The sequence below is a fragment of the Bufo bufo genome, chromosome 3, assembly GCF_905171765.1.
Source record: "Bufo bufo chromosome 3, aBufBuf1.1, whole genome shotgun sequence".
In the NCBI taxonomy this organism is placed as follows: Eukaryota; Metazoa; Chordata; class Amphibia; order Anura; family Bufonidae; genus Bufo; species Bufo bufo.
In genome coordinates, this window is record NC_053391.1 from 432954558 (window position 1) to 432975444 (window position 20887).

Sequence of the window (20887 nt, forward strand, 5' to 3'; positions counted from 1 at the left end):
AAAGTGTTCGACTCAGTGGCGTGGGACTTTATGTGGGCTATGCCTCAACATATGTGTTTCCCGTGGAGTTTCCTAAGATGGTAGCAAATACTTAAAATAAAAAAAAACAGCCATGGTCAAGGTAAATGGGTATGTCTCTGATTCCCTTTCCCCTTGGAGAAACTCTACCTCTATGCAGATGACATGCTGGTATATTTGGCAAACCCAGGTAGCTCTTTGAATGCCTTCTTAGATACTGTGGATAAATTTGGAAATTTCTCTAGTTTACGGGTAAATTGGGCTAAGTCGAGCCTCTGCTTGCTAGATAATTTTGATCCCATTCATATTTCATTGCAGTCCAAGTAGTAGAACAGTTCAAGTACTTGGGGATTGTTGTACATAGAGAAACCGCAAAGTTCTACCAGCTAAATGTAGTCCCTACAATGACCTATATTACTAGGAAAATTGAGGCATGGGAAAACCTACTACTGACCTTGATTGGTCGTGTTAATATCATAAAAATTATCCTTTTGCCAAAAATGTTATATTTATGTAGGGCGGCACCATTGGCACTGCCAAAGAGACATTTTGTTCTTATGGACAGGATGCTTACCCCATTTCTGTGGCATAAAATGCGTCCTAGGATAGCGAGAAAAAAAACCTTCAGGCGCTATATGGGCGAGGGGGCTTAGCGCTGCTTATTCTCTCTTTATTATAAGGCGGTCCAGCTGTGTTAGGTGGCATGGTGGATCAGAGCACATGCAGGCAACCCAGCAGTAGTGTTGGAAGCTGCTCTAGTGGGGTCATATGAAGCTCTGCCAAACTTAGTATATAGCAAAGGGACTTATGCAGCACGTCACTTTACTCCCATTATGGCTGCAACAATGGCAATCTGGGTTAAATGGGTGAGTGTGCACACAGTTCAGGATGGTGGAGAGAGATGGTCACCGTATGTGCCTCTATGGAGGAACAAGGTTCTGCCTGAACTATTCTCTCTGACAGATTTAGAATTTTGGCCTCAGAGAGGTTTGCCGTATCTCACACAACTTTATGATAATGGTTTATTCAGATCCTTCAATAGTCTGAAACAAGAATTCAAATTACCCCAACACTCTCTGTACAGATACTTCCAGCTCCGGCATGCCTGTAGTGCTCAGTTCAGTAACGGTCCACTGAGGTTGGACTGTAACCCGGTGGAGGCGGTAATAAGGGCTCAATTAGATAAACCAGTATCCACTTTGTATGTAGCACTAATGGCTGAGCAAGATTCCCCGATTGATAAATCTCTTGGCAAATGGAGACAAGATGTGGTGGATCTAGAGGCCCATCATGTGAAGGAATTACGCCACACATGGAGATCCATGGTTGTTAGTGCCAGAGATAAACTTATACAGTTGAAATGGTTGCATAGAGTGTACTATACACCTGGTAGATTTTTTAAGATGTGCAGATTGGCTAGCCCTCAGTGCACCCGCTGCGGATGTGATGATGGCTACTTCTTTCACATGGTGTGGCTATGCCCGATTATCCAGAACTTTTGGGTAGAGGTACATGCCTACATAAACACTAAACTAGGATTTGCACGCCAAAGACAAGTCTGTTGGGAATAGTCAATGATGTTATTCCCACAAAGTATGGTAGGATACAAGCTGCTGCTATATTACGCAAGGAAAACTATCCTTTTGAACTGGAAGCACCCTAAAATACCCACCAAACACTGATTACAGTTAGTCAATTCTGATCTAGGGCTTTACAAGCTTGTTTATGAACATAGGGGAACCCCTGACCGTTTCCCTAAGATATAGGATCCTTGAATTAATGCACAAACAGTGACCCTTTGAGTAATGTTTCCTTGTTTGGGCCCTTTGGGGGGGAAGGGTGACTGTTTGGGATAGGGTCCATTCACACATCTGTGTGTGTTTTGCGGATCCACGGACTAAGAGAATATGCCTATTCTTGTCCGCTATTGCGGACAAGAATAGGACATGTTCTATTTTTTTCAGGATCGGAATTGCGGAATGGAATTGCGGATGTGTGAATGAAGCCATAATTGTGTGTCCATGTGAATGTGATGGAACTTTTTGCATTTACTATTGAGATTTTTTACCACTAATTTCTTTTCGGACAGAAACTACCTGTACATTCAATTCTGAATAAGGACATGGACTTTGCTCAGTGGAAACCACTTGATTACTTATGCAATTGTGATTGTCTGTGTACTGTTATACCTTTGTTTTTCTCTTGAAAATCTAATAAACAGATACTATAAAAAAAAAAAAAAGGTAAAACATTTTTAAATCGTATGCATTATCAAAGCATGTTAAGCACCCTTAGGCTGGGTTCACACTTGAGCGTATTTGATATGCGCGTTTTTGTCAATAGTCAACACTCGTATTACGCGCGTTTGTGTGATTGACAGCAGTGTCCTATGGCCGCAAACGCGCAACAAAAAGCCCCAAAGAAGCTCAAGAACTTTTTTGAGCGTAGGGCGTTTTTCAGCGCGTTCAACCGCGCTGTAAAACGCTCAGGTGAGAACCAGGGCCATAGGGAAGCATTGGTTTTCATGTGTTGAGCGTTTTACAGTGCGTTTGAACGCGCTGTAAAACGCTCAAGTGTGAACCCAGCCTTATGGTACCCATAAACTTTAAATGGCTGTCTGCAAAACAGTTGTGGCTCTCGACTGCCCCCATACACATGCATACTCTGTCAAGCATGTATGTTTCTTTGTAGGGAGAGAGGCATGGTATCTTATCTCTAGTGTTGAGCGAACTTGTGCTTTCAAATTTTAAGCTGGCCATAGACTTTTATTATGATGGAATGCAATACGGAATGCCTCTTCTAGGCTTCCGTGGGGCATGCCGTCATAGAATTCCGTTATGGTTTGTCGTAGCAGAATCTATAACTGGGTTCTTAGATAACCCAAACTCGTAAACCGAACTTGAAAACACAAGTTCGCTCAACACTACCTATCTCATTTTCGAAAAAGACTGTGTGTTAACCAAACCTTCTTCTCCACTATCATCTGTCTAGGGAGAGTTGGTAACTTCGCATACACATTGGATTATCATCTGGTTCTGCCGAAAGTACTGTATGAGTGAGGGCTTTTTAGTAATGTCACATATATTATTTTTGGACAAATACTATATATATATATAAAAATCTAGTGACTAGCAGCGTGAACAGTGTGGAGCGTGACGCCGGCATTAACCTGCACCGCTTGCGACCGAGACCACGACTAACCTGCACCGATAGCCGTTTGTGTGAATAGGAAGGAAGGTAAGAACCATTCCTCCCCAAAGGATTGACTTTCATCGTAAGGTATGATCAATACCTATAGCCATTAAGCTTGTGTATTTAATCCTACTGCACCGACAACCCTGTGGAGGAGATAAACAATACTATCTTAATCATACCTTGGCTATCTATTTGTGCTTGATGTGTCCCATATATGGGATAAAGATTGACAATCCTATTTGAGGATTGACATTTTTGGAATCGACACTTTGACAGTGGATTTGTGCTCAGTTACCTGCTGTTTGGACAATTTTAATACTTCATTTTAAGTGTGGAAACTCAACATATGCATTCCCATTGGTGATTATAATCTATGTTATGTTTTATATCTATCTTAAATGGTTTTATGACTAGTACATGTATTAATAAATTGATTTAATTAAATTTTATCAAGTCCAAGTGCTTGAGTGCTCACCCACTATCTTTTTATTTATTAACCATACAATTAGAGGGTGGGTGTCCCTCTATTTTGGGTTGGCAGCACCTGACTCCATAATCCGCTTGAAGTGAGCCATCATATTGTATTAATATATAAAAATCTGTTTCATTTTGAAGGGAACTCATTTTCTGAACTTTTATTGTTTATGCTGACTAGACTCTGTTCACATTTAGCATAGGGGTCCATTATCTCAGTTCACCACTAATGGGAGCCAGATTACACCCAACCACTGGCTTTTTGGCATGGGATCCTCACCAGGGCTTTAGTGCGATGTCACACACAACTTTTTGTGGCAGTTTTTTTATGCCTAAGGCAGAAGTGGGTCATACAGGAAGAATACATTTTTTTCCTTTATACTTCTTGTTTTCATCTAACACACTAATGTCTTTGGCAAAAAAATTCACCAAAGGCTGCCACAAAAAAGCTGTATTTGCAACCCCCTTTTGACCATTTTTGTACGGTATTTTATCAGTGATTGTGAGGCAAAACCAGAAGTGGAGCAGAGGATTTGCATCTGTTTTTTGTTTTTTTGATCCATGCCTGATTTTGACTCAAAATCACTGACCAAACACTGACTGTGTGTAAGCGGCCTTATTCTTCTTTATTCTGTCACTTTGGTCAGTCTGTTGGTGCAATGGAACGTTTTCTACTGATGAAGGGCTTCCCCCTCTCTTGTCCCACTTCTTCTTCACTAATTCCTCAGCTGAGTTTCTACTAAAGAAGCTTGATTGCATTTCAACCTCGGTGGCAAATTCCAGGTTTGTGTATGTGTACAGTCACGTCCTTTACCTCCTGTATCTTCAAGCAAGGCAAGACAGATGGCTTAGAATAAAGTGTTCTAACGGTTTTCAGGACGTTGCTATCTATTAGTGTGAAAAGTTTGTCAGCAGTCATGCGGATAATTGAACTGCCACCCAAAAGCTTGAGGGGTTCACTTAATTACCATTGATCCTGATTCCCAGAGGAGGTAAGCCTTTAGCCAAAAGCCTAGAGTTAAAGGTGTTCTGAAGACATTACAGCAATTCCAATCTGCTTAATAAATTGGTATTAGACTGAAGTGTTTGTGTGCGACCCATGGGGAATGTTGCTGATAAACAGGCCTTTCCTTGATTTGCTGATGTCGGACAAGGCACAAATCTCAGCATGGTTAAGGTTTTATTTGTCAGCAAATTAAGCGACAATGCATTGCAGTCTCACAAATTAGCTTTTTTTTTTTCCTTTTTAGCTTTTTAATGAGCTTGAAACTTTTGATTCATAACCGCTTTGGGGAACCATATTTTTAGTATCCAATTAAAGAGCCTTGCAAGAACCTCACCTATGTTACTAATGGCAATTGATATCTAGATTAGTGATCTTTGTTTTGTTTTTTTGTTTTTTTTTTGCACAAATTGTCTTCATCACTTATAAAAGGTTTAAGGATGATGTAGAATAATGTATCATTGTCACTCAAAGACATGTTTGAAATTTCGACTCACTAGTACATGGAGGAAAGGTTGTACGATGCTGGGGGTGTGTGCATATCTATATCCATAAGGATAGCCAAGGAAACAATTGTCCAGGTAATACCTGAATGGCTCAGGTCTGTGAGATCAAGATTCACTTTTGCTTATAGAAGAGGTTCCTGTGGCAGCCCCTTCCCTCTGTTATCCGAATAGGGATTGGCTTTGTGGGACCATCTCGTTAAAGCAGCGTTATTCACCTATAGCATATGTTTTCTAAATGTACTCTATATAATGTGTTGCTGGTGTTATCTTAGGGTGTTGCTGGATCCAGCTTGGGGTGCAGTCACACTGTGAGGGGAATTTATTAAACGTTCTATAGCATTTTTAATGTGTGACCTTTTGCACCACGTTCACCACTTTTACAAATAGTAGGCAGGAGGGGGCAGGGCCTGCCTGACCCAATACAGTTCAGATTACTTAGGCCAGTTTTCTGGTGAAAGTTGCACTTGAAATCTAAGTGGGCTCCTAGATGGTGTCTAGGTTCACAGATCTGCCAAAATGCACAAAAATTAAGACGTGTGCACCTCTTAAAAATTTGGCATATCTCACTGCTAAATAGATCAAGAGTGGAGCATATAGGTCAAACATACATAGTTACATACATAGTTAATATGGTTGAAAAAAGACCTAGCGGTAAGTCCATCCAGTTTAACCAAGGGATAGGTGGGGATATGAATCCCAGAAGGAAGCGAGACTCAGATTTCTACACGTTTTCATAGGCATTAATGTCATTTACTTTTAAGAATTCCTCTAAACCATTTTTAAAACTGTCCACTGTTCCTGCTGTGACCACCTCCTGAGGAAGTCTATTCCACAGATTCACCGTTCTTACAGTAAAAAAGCTTTGACGCTTCTGGAGACTGAACTTTTTCTTCTCCAGTCTTAGGCAGTGCCCCTTGTCTTTTGAGAGCATTTGACATGGAACAGTTTTTCCCTGTATTTTTTGTATGGCCCATTTATATATTTGTATATGTTAATCATGTCCTCCCTTAGATGTCTCTTCTCAAGACTAAATACATTTAATTATTTTAATCTTTCTTTATAACTAAGACCCTCCATGCCTCTTATCAGTTTAGTCGCTCTCCTCTGTACTTTTTCCAGCTGCAGTGCGTCCTTTCTATGGACTGTTGCCCAGAACTGAACTGCATATTCCAGATGAGGCAGCACAAACGCTTTGTAAAGTGGTAATATTACATTCCTGCCCAGCAAGTCCATGCCTCGTTTAATGCATGACAATATCCTGGTAGCCTTAGAAGCAGCTGATTGACATTTTATGCTGTTATTTGATCTACCATCTACAAGGACACCCAAATCCTTCTCTAGAAGTGATTCTCCCAGTGTTACATCCCCTAGGACATATAATGCATGGAGATTATTACTACCAAGATACATAACTTCACATTTATCCACATTGAACCTCATTTGCCAAGTTGATATTCATAGGCCCTCACTCATTTAGAGACCAAAGTCATTTTGTTTTCCCTTTTACTGTATAAAATGGTGTCGTTGTCTATTTTATACAGAGGCATGCAGCAAAAATACATGTACCATACAGTATACCTTTTTGTAGCATGGGAGCCCATGGGCAATGTATGCCTGTACACAGGCATGTGCCAGAGGTATATGGTCATAAAACCAATCTGTCATTGGTAAGACAGTGGGAATACACCTTTAGGACGCATACCATTGGATCCCTGTGGATTCCATTGATCTACAAATCAGTCAATCAGGATTCCATTGTGATGTCGGGAAGAATAGAGCAGCATGCAGTTTACTACCACCCATCAAATCTGTCAGGATTTGCAAAAAGAAAAAGGATTTCAAGTGGAGCCTCAAACACAAGTATCATCAAAGCCTAAACCTCATATACAGTGGACATAAAAAGTCTACACATCCCTGTGAAAATGTCAGGTTTCTGCGATGTAAAAAAATGAAACAAAGATAAATCATTTCAGATCTTTTTCCACCTTTATAATGTGTCCTAAACTGTACAACTCGATTGAAAAACAAACTCAAATATTTTAGGTAGAGGGAAGAAAAAATATAAAAATAAAATATGGTTGCATAAGTGTGCACACCCTTAGGGTCCATTCACACGTCCACAATTTCGTTCCACATTTTGCTGCACGGAATTGCGGACCTATTTATTTTTATGGGGCAGCACGATGTGCTGCCCGGATCCGGAATTGCGGATCTGCACTTCCGGGTCCGCAATTCCGATCCCCCAAAAAATAGAACATGCCCTATTCTTGTCCGCAATTGCGGACAAGAAAAGGCATTTTCTATGAGAATGCCGGCGATGTGCGGTCTGTAAAATGCGGCACGCACATCGCCGATGTCCGTGTTTTGCGGATCCACGGATCCGCAAAACACACACGGACGTGTGAATGGACACTAAAACGAATACTTTGTTGAAGCACCTTTTTGATTTTATTACAGCACTCTTTTTGGGTATGAGTCTATCAGTATGGCACATTTTGACTTGGCAAGATTTGCCCACTCTTCTTTGCAAAAACACTCCAAATCTGTCAGATTGCGAGGGCATCTCCTGTGCACAGCCCTCTTCAGACCACCCCACAGATTTTCAATCTGATTCAGGTCTGGGCTCTGGCTGGGCCATTCCAAAACTTTAATCTTCTTCTGGTGAAGCCATTCCTTTGTTGATTTGGATGTATGCTTTGGGTTGTTGTCATGCTGAAAGATGAAGTTCCTCTTCATGTTCAGCTTTCTAGCAGAAGCCTAAAGGTTTTGTGCCAATATTGACTGGTATTTGGAACTGTTCATAATTCCCTCTAGCTTAACCCCTTAACCTCTTCAGGACATAAGGGCGTACAGGTACACCCTTATGTCCTGGTACTTCGGGCGGTGATCGGAAGCCGGTGCCTGCTCAAATCATTGATCCCTGTCCTGTGACCCCCCCATGTCGGCGATCGCCACAAACCGCAGGTCAATTCAGACCTGCGGTTTGCGGCTTTTATCTATTGCGGCGGGCGGTGCCATCGGGTCCCCATGGGGCTGTGCGGTGGACCCGATGGCATGGAAGGCAGCGCGATGCCTTCCGATGACGAGCCTGTGAGATCCAGCCCCCTGGATCTCACAGGCCCCGGAATCTGTATGAGTAATACACGCAGTATTACTCATACAGCCAATGCATTCCAATACAGAAGTATTGGAATGCATTGTAAAGGATTAGACCCCCAAAAGTTCAAGTCCCAAAGTGGGACAAAAAATTAAGTGAAAAAAAAGTTTAAAAAATAAAGTTTCCCCCCCAAAAAATTAAGTTTCAAGTAAAAAAAAAATAAACAAAAATGGCATTTTCCCCAAATAAAGTTAAAAAAAATTGGTAAAAATTAGGGAAGGGGGGGGGGGGGGGGGGAGTATACATATTGGGAATCGCCGCGTTCGTATCGACCGGCTCTATAAACACATCACATGACCTAACCCGTCAGATGAACACCGTAAAAAATAAAAAATAAAAACTGTGCTAAAGAAACCATTTTTTTTGTCACCTTACATCACAAAAAGTACAACAGCAAGCGATCAAAAAGGCGTTTGCCCGCCAAAATAGTACCAATCTAACCGTCACCTCATCCCGCAAAAAATGAGCACCTACCTGAGACAATCGCCCAAAAAAAAAAAAAAAACTATGGCTCAGAATATGGAGACACTAAAACATCTTTTTTTTTTTTTTTTTTTTTTTTAAAGCTGTAAAACTTACAAAAATAAAAAAAGTATACATATTAGGTATCGCCGCGTCCGTATCGACCGGCTCTATAAAAATATCACATGACCTAACCCCTCAGATGAACACCATAAAAAATAAAAACTGTGCTAAATAAACAATTTTGTCACCTTACATCACAAAAAGTGTAATGGCAAGCGATCAAAAAGTCACACGCACCCCAAAATAGTGCCAATCCCGCAAAAATCATACCCTACCCAAGGTAATTGCCCAAAAACTGAAAAAATTATGGCGCTCAGACTATGGAAACACTAAAACATGATTTTTTTTTTTTTTGCTTCAAAAATGAAATCATTGTGTAAAACTTACATAAATAAAAAAAAGTATACATATTAGGTATCGCCGCGTCCGTAACAACCTGGTCTATAAAAATACCACATGATCTAACCTGTCAGATGAATGTTGTAAATAACAAAAAATAAAAACTGTGCCAAAACAGCTATTTCTTGTTATCTTGCCTCAAAAAGTGCCAGTACCAAAAAAACTTCCACCATATCCCGTAGTTTCTAAAATGGGGTCACTTTTTTGGGGTTTCTACTCTAGGGGTACATCAGGGGGGCTTCAAATGGGACATGGTGTAAAAAAAAAACAGTCCAGCAAAATCTGCCTTCCAAAAACCGTATGGCATTCCTTTCCTTCTGCGTACAGCAGTTTACGACCACATATGGGGTGTTTCTGTAAACTACAGAATCTGGGCAATAAATATTGAGTTTTGTTTGGCTGTTAACCCTTGCTTTGTTACTGGAAAAAATTGATTAAAATGGAAAATGTGCCAAAAAATTAAAATTCTGAAATGTCATCTCCATTTGCCAATAACTCTTGTGGAACACCTATAGGGTTAACGACGTTTGTAAAATCAGTTTTGAATACCTTGAGGGGTGTAGTTTCTTAGATGGGGTCACTTTTGTGGAATTTCTACTCTAGGGGTGCATCAGGGGGGCTTCAAATGAGACATGGTGTCAAAAAAAACCAGTCCAGCAAAATCTGCCTTCCCAAAAACGTATGGCATTGCTTTCCTTCTGCGCCCTGCTGTGTGCCCGTACAGCTGTTTACCACCACATATGGGGTGTTTCTGTAAACTACAGAATCAGGGCCATAAATATTGAGTTTGGTTTGGCTGTTAACCCTTGCTTTGTAACTGGAAAAAAATAATTAAAATGGAAAATCTGCCAAAAAAGTGAAATTTGGAAATTGTATCTCTATTTTCCATTAATTCTTGTGGAACACCTAAAGGGTTAACAAAGTTTGTAAAATCAGTTTTGAATACCTTGAGGGGTGTAGTTTATAGAATGGGGTCATTTTTGGGTGGTTTCTATTATGTAAGACTCGCAAAGTGACTTCAGACCTGAACTGGTCCCTAAAAATTGGGTTTTTGAAAATTTTTTAAAAATTTCAAGATTTGCTTCTAAACTTCTAAGCCTTGTAACATCCCCAAAAAATAAAATATCATTCCCAAAATCATCCAAACATGATGTCTACTTCATGTTTGGATGATTTTGGGAATGATATTTTATTTTTTGGGGATGCGTGTGACTTTTTTATTGCTTGCTATTACACTTTTTGTGATGTAAGGTGACGAAAAATGGTTTATTTAGCACAGTTGTTATTTAATTTTTTTTTCTTTTACGGTGTTCATCTGAGGGGTTACGTCATGTGATATTTTTATAGAGCCGGTCGATACGAACGCGGCGATACCAAATATGTATGCTTTTTTTTATGTAAGTTTTACACAATAACAGCTTTTTTAAAACAAAAAAAATGATGTTTTAGTGTCTCCATATTCTGAGCCATAGTTTTTTTATTTTTTGGGCGATTGTCTCAGGTAGGGGCTAATTTTTTGCGGGATGAGGTGACTGTTAGATTGGTACTATTTTGGTGGGGCTGGCTCTCACAGGCTCGTCACCGGAAGGCATCGCGCTGCCTTCTTTAGGCATCGCGCTGCCTTCCATGCCATCGGGTCCCCCCTACAGCCGCATGGGGACCCGATGGCTCCGCCGCAAATCGCAGGTCTGAATTGACCTGCGGTTTGCGGCGATCGCCGACACGGGGAGGGCGATTTAGCCATGGTGCATTTAGCCAAGGTGCCTGCTCAATGATTTGAGCAGGCACCGGGTTCCGATCATTCTTCTCAGTGCTGTAATCTCGCGCAGAGGGAGCCGGCGCATGCACAGTTGACTCGTCGAAGCCGGTGGTAGTAGTCCGCACGGGAGCAGACTACAGTGTCCACTGCACCTGCGCGAGATTACGGCACTGAGAAGAACTGAAGTCAGGGATAGTGGAGTGAATAAATTAAGTGGTAGGCGGTGCTGGGTTCCGGATCGATGGGCGCGGCTGGGCTCCAACATATCGTGGGACAACCCCTTGGGCTCCTGACAGAGGTAATTTACATATCAATAAGATCGGTTTTTATAAGAATCTAACACACACAGAGCATAAACAGTGGGATCATTTTAAACACTGCATGGAGACTAATGGGCACATATAGCAATATTTATATTGTTAATCCTGATGACAGAATCCCTTTAACTAAGGCTCCAGTTCCAGCTGAAGAGAAACAGCCCCAAAGCATGATTCTACCACCAACATGCTTCACTATGGGTATGGTGTTCTATTGGTGATGTGCAGTGTTGTTTTTGGCACCAAACATATCTTTTGGAATTATGGCCAAAAAGTTCAACCTTGGTTTCATCAGACCATAACACCTTTCCCCACATGCTTTTGGGAGACTTCAGATGTGTTTTTGCAAAAAGTAGCCTGGCTTAGATGTTTTTCTTCGTAAGAAAAGGCTTTCGTGTTGCCACTCTACCCCATAGCCCAGACATACAAAGAATACGGGAGATTGTTGTCACATGTACCACACAGCCAGTACTTGCCAGATATTCCTGCAGCTCCTTTAATGTTGCTGTAGGCCTCTTGGTAGCCTCCCAGATCAGGTTTTCTTCTCGTCTTTTCATCAATTTTGGAGGGACGTCCAGTTTTTGGTAATGTCACTGTTGTGCCATATTTTCTCCATTTGATGATGACTGTCTTCACTGTGTTCCATGGTATATCTAATGCCTTGGAAATTCTTTTGTGCCCTTCTCCTGACTGATACCTTTCAACAATGAGATCCCTCTGATGCTTTGGAAGCTCTCTGTGGACCATGGCTTTTGCTGTGGGATAGGACTAAGAAAATTTCAGGAAAGACCAACTAGAGCAGCTGAACTTTATTTGGGGTTAATCAGAGGCACTTTAAATGATGGCAGGTGTATGCTGACTCCTATTTAACATGATTTTGAATGTGATTGGGGATGTAGCTGTGTTCAGAATTAAGCAGTTATAAGAGGACGTGCACACTTATGCAACCACATTATTTTTTTGTTTTGTTTTCTTCCCTCCACCTAAAAGATTTCAGTTTGTTTTTCAATTGAGGGGTACAGTTTATAGGTCACATTAAAGGTGGAAAAAGTTCTGAAATGATTTATCTTTGTTTCATTCTTTTTACATTGCCGAAACCTGACATTTCAACAAGGGTGTGTAGACTTTTTATATCCACTGTATATAGGTCTGAACTCTTTCTGTATGTTGCTAAATTGTGACTTGTTCTTAGTAAAAGCATTATGTCAGTGGTGCAAGAGAAGGACTGTGCCCGTTTTTCTTTTGTGTTTTTTTAATTTTTCCTCCCCACATTCTAAGAACCATAACTTTTTTTAAATTCTCCATTCACATAGCCATATGATGGCTTATTTTATTAGTTGCATTTTTTAATGGCACCATTTAATTTATTATATCTTCTGTTGGAGTTTTGATATTCCGGTGTTCACTGTGCGTTTAAAACTGATGATGACCTTTATTCTCTTGGTCAGTATGATTACGGTCGTACCAAATTTGTATAGTTTTTATATTTTTTTTACTACTTTTAAAAAGTAAAAACCTGAAAAAAGAAATTAATTTTTTTATTTTTTTAATGTTTTTTCTACAGAGTTGTATGAGGGCTTGTACGGGGCAAATTGCAGTTTTTATTGATACTATTTTGGGGTACATGCAAATATTCAATTTTTTGTTTTTGTGGGGGCAACAAGGTGACCCAAAAATGACAAATTTGTGGGATTTTTATTATTTCCCCATTATGGCATTCAAAATGCAGGAAAAATATTTTCATATCTTAATAGTTAATACGGAATAGATTTCCTTTAAGGAGGGCACGTCTTGACTTGCTAGGCGTCCTCACGTGACTGAATAAAATACCTTTTCTCATGAATGTGTACAGCTTCTTTTATACACCCAGTTCTCTTTAAATGTAGCTGTATAATATAATAGAGGTTTTAGTGCTGTCTTAATTACTGTGTTAAGTGTGTGCCTTATTGATTTAGATGTACTGAGCCTCAAGTTTCCATCTGAACACAAGAAATATTAAAATAGCGCTGTGCTTGATTGCTGTGGCAGAAATTAATGACTGTGACTAATGTGCAGGTTATCTGTATCGTTAATGGTTTTGCACTCTCTAGGAAAGAGAATATCATCTGCTTACCAGCCATGTCTCTCTGTTGTATACAAAACATTTATGATTACATGCTTCACTTGCGTGATTTAATGGGACTGTTATTTCTGAGGGTGTAAAGAATTTACTTGGATCTTCTTAAAGATATTAAACTTGAAAGAAAATCTGCTTCCACTTTGTCAGGGGGATTCTTCAACCACATGGTAAGGAGAGCTGGCTATAGGGCATCAGTACAGTGAAAAATCCCACTGTATGTATTCATTAATGGGTTTATTATTTACACCTACCGGATGAAGGGGGCCAAATTATTCGTATGGTAGATATTCTGGTGAGCCTGTGTTAATGAACTGATATAAAGCAGTTATTGAGCAGGTCATCCCTATAAAACACTCGTTGACTAAATAAACACTCGCCACGAAGGAGTTGTTGGAATGGAATAAAACTTTCTATGTGTGACTGTAATGGTAATATATGTAAGTGATTACAATGTTAGAGCGAAGGGGTAAGTTTATTGGGGAAAACTGTACAATTGATAGAGGGGTCTACTGCCCTGTTGGGCCCACCAACGTCTAGCCTGCTGCATACCAGATGTATGGTGTCCTGCAGCACATTTGCCCACTGATGTTGCAGTGGAGTCCACTACACTTGATGGAGCTGTGCCGTTTCGTCACCACAAGGTAACAGCTGATCAGCTGGGATGCTGCAGGGATCAGACCCCTGCTGATCTGATATTGATCGCCTATCCTGAGTATAGGTCATAAATATCAAAATCCTGGGATACCCCTTTATTGCTGGATTTTGGTATGTTTATGAAACTGTTGTAAAAATGTCACATCTAACACTTTTTGCTTGTACATTTGGTCTGACATGGTGTAGGCGGTCTGACATTTTTGTTGGCACTGAAAATGCCATTTATTTGTAGCACGTGTGACAAGTTGAACCATTCCCACAAACTGAAAACTGTTGGGCATTTAAAAATCCACTAAATGTTATAAATCCTTCAAAAATTGTCAGCCAAATGGTTCGTTGAAAATACTGCAAGTTTGCATGCTCTTTATATCATCACCTTTTTTGGGGGGGCTTTTTGGGCTTTTTTTTTTTCAACAGGTACCCTTCATATTGAGCAAACGTGTCTCTCATGGGCCGGTCATTGTTTTACCTACAGAATTTGTTACCAAGGTTTTAAGGGGTTGTATAGAATTCAAAGAACATGGTTGCTTTCTTACAAAACAGAGGCAACATTCTGAGAAATTAGCCATATTTTACCTAATCCTGTACAAACCCCGTATTTAAAAAAAAAAACAGCTCAAAGTCACTAAATGTAATAAAAGAAGCTTGAGGTACTCCCCCCACCATTTTCAGCATTACATCTCTAGTCATCCCTGCTGGTATTTGTTTACATGGTAACAGGGGTGATGTAATCATATGCTTCACTGAGCGCTGCAGCCAATCACTGGCCTCAGCTGTATATGGCACAAGACCTCTGAGGACAATGATTGGCTGCAGCAGTGACATGGAGTATACTGCACGTCAGACACTGACAGGGGAACCTAGAGCTGTGACGCTGGAGACTGTGTCTGGTCAAGTGCTAGATGAAGCACCCATTAGGCCAGTTTCAGATGAGTCTGCGAAATTCAATCCCTGTGAAGAATTCATTTCCTGGACTAACTGCAGCTCAGCTGACCCGATGATGCTGTGAGGACCAGCACAATCGCATGTCTGCTGTCCTATACTCACATGATGTGGTGAGGCAGGACACTGGACCTACAGTCAGTCTGGAACCACAGCATCATATATCACTATGATGCAGCAAGCTCGGGTCAGCCGTCAGTGTGGCAAATGCGGCCATCACGCCGACTGTGTAATATGGACCACACGCATTCCTGGGAAACTGGCCTTACAGGTACATTCCATCCTAGTATGCCATTTCCCTTTTAAATCTCTGCGGTGGAAACAGCAGATCATACTTATGAAGTATTGCTCTCTTCCAGGAGAACAGGGTTCTCCAGGGGCCCCATTATTCCACGGTGTGCACAGGGCATACATATGCAGGTATTAATCTTTTCTTATGGTTTATACTTTGTGTAGTGATCCTTTAAATATTACACCTATACAGAATACATTTATTTAGATGAGGGCTGACTTAGAAATTAAAGGTAAAAGCGAGAACATGCTGACTGTCTTCTAAACCCAGCAATAAAGTACAGAGATGGGCTGATACTTGCCTTCAAAGGCACTGGGATTTACTTCTGAAGTGTACCTGGAGTCGGTAGTAATAAATGAGACACTTTTAGAAATTAACTTCTCATTAAAATATTATTTATGCATAATAACCTGAAGGCCAAGATGCCAGCATAATAACTTACTTAGGTATTTATATCTTGGGGATAATTAAGGTTAGGTTAATCATATGTTAATGAATGCATTAACAACTTTTATCTATGGGATTTTAATATAGATTCATAATAGCGGTGATCCTGGGGAATTTTACTTGGACAAACTTATATTTGCTCTCGTAAGTAACAGCGAGCGACAAAGAACATTGAAAAATTGCAAACTGTTTATAGTTTTCAATGAATTTTGAGTTGGGGGGTGGTGGTTCTCTCTTGGAGTGGAGAACTGCTGCAAAGAGCATCTCTGGGGGACCAAGCACATCAATGCATTTCATGACCAGTTTATGGATTTCGGAGGACAACAGGGTGCTGTAGGGGAACTGAATGATTGTTCCCAGATTCCCCCACAGATTATTGTTGGGACCCCAAATGATCAAGCTTCTGTTCTGTGGACATTGCCAACAGCATGCACAGCAGTGAACAGCCACAGCCCATTTATCTACTACAAAATCTACTACAAAGCTTTACAGTTGTGTTTGAGCATAGATCATGAGATGTCTTCAGGTTATTGCTGACTACCGGTCAAAATAATTTCCTGAAATAGATCAGTGGATCAGATTAGGTTTAAAAGCCAAATAAGAACCTTTTGATAAAACGGTCGAAACTGGCCACTTTGATGAACAGTCGTTCTGTGCCTCTGGCCAGCTATCTCACCCTTATTGGCAGTGACATTGATGTGGCTGGAGAATGAAAGGGTAAGTATTAGGTATTTGTTTATCATATAAACTATGTTTAGCCACATTTCAGAAAATACCCTTTAACGTATGACTTGCATATTATTGATCAGCGCTCGATCAGGGTTGAAATTCCCCCATGTAAAAGGGCCGTAACTCATAATAGAGTATAGGTATATAATGCACTGACTAGACAAGTGCTAAAGTAAAATTCTGAGCTCAAAAATGGCCAAAAATAATTTTTACAGAAAACATGACAGTCTTCGCGTAGCGAATACTACTCCATGTGTCAAATTGTCTGGAAAAGAAAGACTTTATACAAAGACCTATACTACACCACGAGAAAGAGGGCAAACTACATAGAAAAATGTGGAAGGCCTCGATGTGCTACTACACAGGTGGATAAGGGATTGTCCACACCTGTGTTATTAAGGGTCCATTCGCACATCTGCAAGTGTTGTGCGGGTCCGCAAAATATGGACACCGGCCATGTGCGTTCCGCATTTTGCGGACTGCACATGGCCGGCACTATGATAGAAATGCCTTCTTCTCCATGGCTGCGGACAAGAATAGGACATGTTCTATCTTTTTTGTGAGGTGACGAAACAGAAGTGCGAATGCGGACAGCAAATGGTGTGCTGTCTGCATCTTTTGTGGCCCCATTGAAATGAATGGGTCCGCACCCGTTCTGCAAAATTGTAGAATGAATGTGGACCCTAATGGCCTATACTCAGGATAGGTCATCAATATCCGACATCCCACACCCCTGCCGATCAGCTGTCTCATAGTAGCTCTGGCGCTAGAATTCAGGGCTAAAAGTACACCTCTCTGTCTGTTGTCTTCTCCTGAGGATAGGCCATCAATAGTAAAGGAGTGGACCACCCCTTTAACGTTCCAAAGATAGTGACTTTGTGAAGTAGAACACACCAAATACCAGGGACCATTTCAGTAAAACAAATGAGAATGATAACTTTGGTCTTAAAGGAGTTTTCCGAGATCTTTATACTGATGACCTATCCTCTGCAGAAGGTTTTGGGCTACCACTTTGTAGGATTTCAACATGCCTGATCCTTTTGTTCTCCAGGAAGTCTGGCAGTGGATTACTTGCCTCTCCGTGTTGGAAGATACGTGTGATCATCTGAATTGAGCCTGTCATAAGGGGAGCCAGGAGAGAAAGTAGTCAGCCCAAAAAAATGTTCTAATGTGAATGGCCGGCCTTAGAGGTTGCAAAGAAAAAGCCAAATCGAAATAAAATGAATATGTGCAAAAAAGTAATTTACTGAAAATGTATGGAATGCGATTGTGTAGATGCTACTACACAATGTGCAAAGAACAATAAACCATCAATATGACCATTCTGATTTGCAGTGTCCTGCCATCTCCTGTGGTCATTTCTGTGTAAAGCCTGCTAGACCTCTCGTTTGGCTAATAACCATCATCATCTTTGGACAGTGACTTACAGAGAATTCACCTATAGGTGGCACTAGTGACAGGTTTATTTCTTCCCTTCTGGAAAACTTTTTTCATCCAGTTTGTCTTTACTGTTAGAGGCAAAGCTGTATGGGTATCTTGCCGTACAGCAGATGTGTTGCAGGAATGGTCTTTAATTTTTCTGATTAAAAATAAAGAAAATTTGAGTAGTGGTTTTCCGTTAATGTATGAACTGATCTGTCTACACATCTCTCTGTGTAAAAGTATTTTTTTATATGCTTGAATTTGTATTTACTGGCTTTTTGTAGTCCGTGTTAAAGGGAACCTGTCACCGGGATTTTGGGTATAGAGCTGAGGACATGGGATGCTAGATGGCCGCTAGCACATCCGCAATATCGATTCCCCATAGCTCTGTGTGCTTTTATTGTGTATAAAAACTGATTTGATACATATGCAAATTAACCCGAGAGGAGTCAGAGCTTGAAAATATGACTCTTCTCTGGTTACACGAGTAAGATATGACTCTTTTATGTTAATTTGCATATGTATCAATTTGTTTGTTTTTTACACCATAAAAGCACACAGAGCTATGGGGACTGGGTATTGCGGATGTGCTAGTGGCCATCTAGCAACCCATGTCCTCAGCTCTATACCCAAAATCCCGGTGACAGGTTCCCTTTAATCAAAAGTATAGCTTTTACAAGTCTGGAAGGTTAAACTAAAAATGTCTGTGCGCACTCTACCACCTTGTTCGGTCTTTTCTCCTGGCAGAAAGATGTGTTTATGTATACTCTGGGTCATATCATTTATTCCATTTCCATTTTTCTCTCATTCTTATCTTTCTTGTGTGCTGCCAGTTCCCCTATTAGTCAAGTTATTCATACAGTATTTGCTTCTTGTCGCTGGATGCCAACAAATGTACCGGGCACAGTGGTGTTTTGCACTAGTATATTGCTTGAAACTAAGCTACTTACATTAGGTGTGAAGAATTGTCGATTTATTGTGCTCTGGATCAACCTAGCTGAAATTTATTTTGTAAATGTAAGCCATCTATAGAAGACAAAATGTTTGCAAGATGTCATTGACGTACAGTCAGGCTTATTGCACACGAATGTGTGCGCTCCGTGGCTGTATTGCGGACCGCATTTGCGGATCTGCATTACATGGGCACCGTTCCGTGTGCATTCCGCATCACGGATGCGGACCCATTCACTTCAATGGGTCCGGAGATGCGTAACGGAAGCAGTACGGAGTGCTTCTGTGGGGTTTTGTCCCGTACTTCCGTTCCGCAAAAAGATAGAACATGTCCTATCTTTTTGCCGGATGGCGGACCCATTAAAGTGAATGGGTCCGCGATCCGCTGCGGCTGCCACACGGTGGGTGTTCATGCATTGCAGCACGGCAACGGGGCGCACACTTTCTTGTGCAAGAGGCCTCAGGGTAGTATCCAGAAGAGCGATGTGTGCACCAGTGCAGATAGGAATGTACTTTTATGGCAGGCTTCACCTTAGATCTACCAGTAGATACAATGTGCACGCCACCAAATAATGTGTTCATTGCTTTATTGAGGAGCACATGAGCTAAAAATAAAACATTTTGGCAATACTTATTATTTAGGGGTACCTTGGACCTCTTGTATATTGGTTTGTAGTCAGTGGTCCTCCCCCTGTTTGCAATCTCACTGCCCCACGCTTAGGAGCGGCGGGTGGATTGCTTAATGGCAGGGATGCCCAACCTGCGACCCTCCAGCTGTTGTAAAACTACAGCATGCTCGCACCGACTACAGCTATCAGGGCATATTGGGAGTTGTAGTTTTGCAACAGCTGGCGAGCCTCAGGTTGGGCTTCCCTGCTCAATGGCAGAGATTTTTCAACGTATTGGATTCAATACCTGACTTCAAATTGGGCCAGCAACTTGTAAGAATTTACCTGAGTTTACTTTTTATTCATCAGCATTATAATTTCTACATTCCTATAATACTTCTGAATACTTTATATGCTATATGATGCTGCCAGCATGATATGTGTTCCTGTCTTTGCTTTTCTGTTGATATTGTATTCTAATTCCAGCTAAAGTACTATAAATAGGTGAAAGCGGCCAGATTTATTGCTAATTCTATATATATATATGGTGAAATATGACCAAATATAGTCCTAATGTGCCTGCAGGCAGGATATATTCATCATACGTTACAGCATGTGCACACACAGCATATTTGCTCTTCATTATTCCCGGAGATTTTATGTTATAACGAAAAGGTATTGTTTTCATTAATCTGATGTTAGGTAAGTGCTTTTTCGGAAAGTGTCAACACAGCCGGCACAAGGCATTGACCTCTTAGAAATTAGAGACGATCCGCACAATTATTAGCAGTATGCTTAGGTTCCTATGGGACTGTGCACATTAAATTACCAATTACTGCTCTCTGACTCCTCGGTATATACCTTTAAACCACAAGGGACCCCGTGCATACTTCGATGTGTGTATATCTGTTCTTTTTATTATTTGGTCCGTCTCTCGACGGCGTCCAGTATGTAATATTGCATTTCTTTTTATTTACAGTGGATTTATTGGGCTTGTCTGCAGCTTGTGATGCCTTGGACCAGCACAACCTCAAGCAGAACGACCAGCTTATGGACATCTTGCAGATTATTAATTGCTTGACCACAATTTATGATCGACTGGAGCAAGAGCACAACAACCTGGTGAACGTGCCCCTCTGTGTGGACATGTGCCTGAACTGGCTCCTGAATGTTTATGACACGTGGGTGATCCAGAAGACTAATGTGTAGATAGGCTTAGATTACTTGAGTAGGTTATGGTTCACAGGCTAAAGGTCAGCAGAACATCGCCACTATCAAGCATGGCTTTGTCTTCTGCTTGGCTAATTGCTTTTGCAATGGGGGAGAGTTACCAAAACTGGTGTAAAGGAAAACTGGCTTAGTTGCCCATA

At 40.9% G+C, this 20887-nt stretch overlaps 1 protein-coding gene across 1 annotated transcript in view; it reads left to right on the forward strand.

Moving 5' to 3' along the window:
- The window catches only part of DMD (dystrophin), a 3443536-nt gene that overhangs the window by 3328494 nt on the left and 94155 nt on the right, over positions 1 to 20887 (forward strand). The window contains 1 exon segment of the mRNA XM_040424996.1: positions 20497 to 20698. Within this exon segment, the coding sequence (XP_040280930.1) occupies positions 20497 to 20698 (202 nt within the window).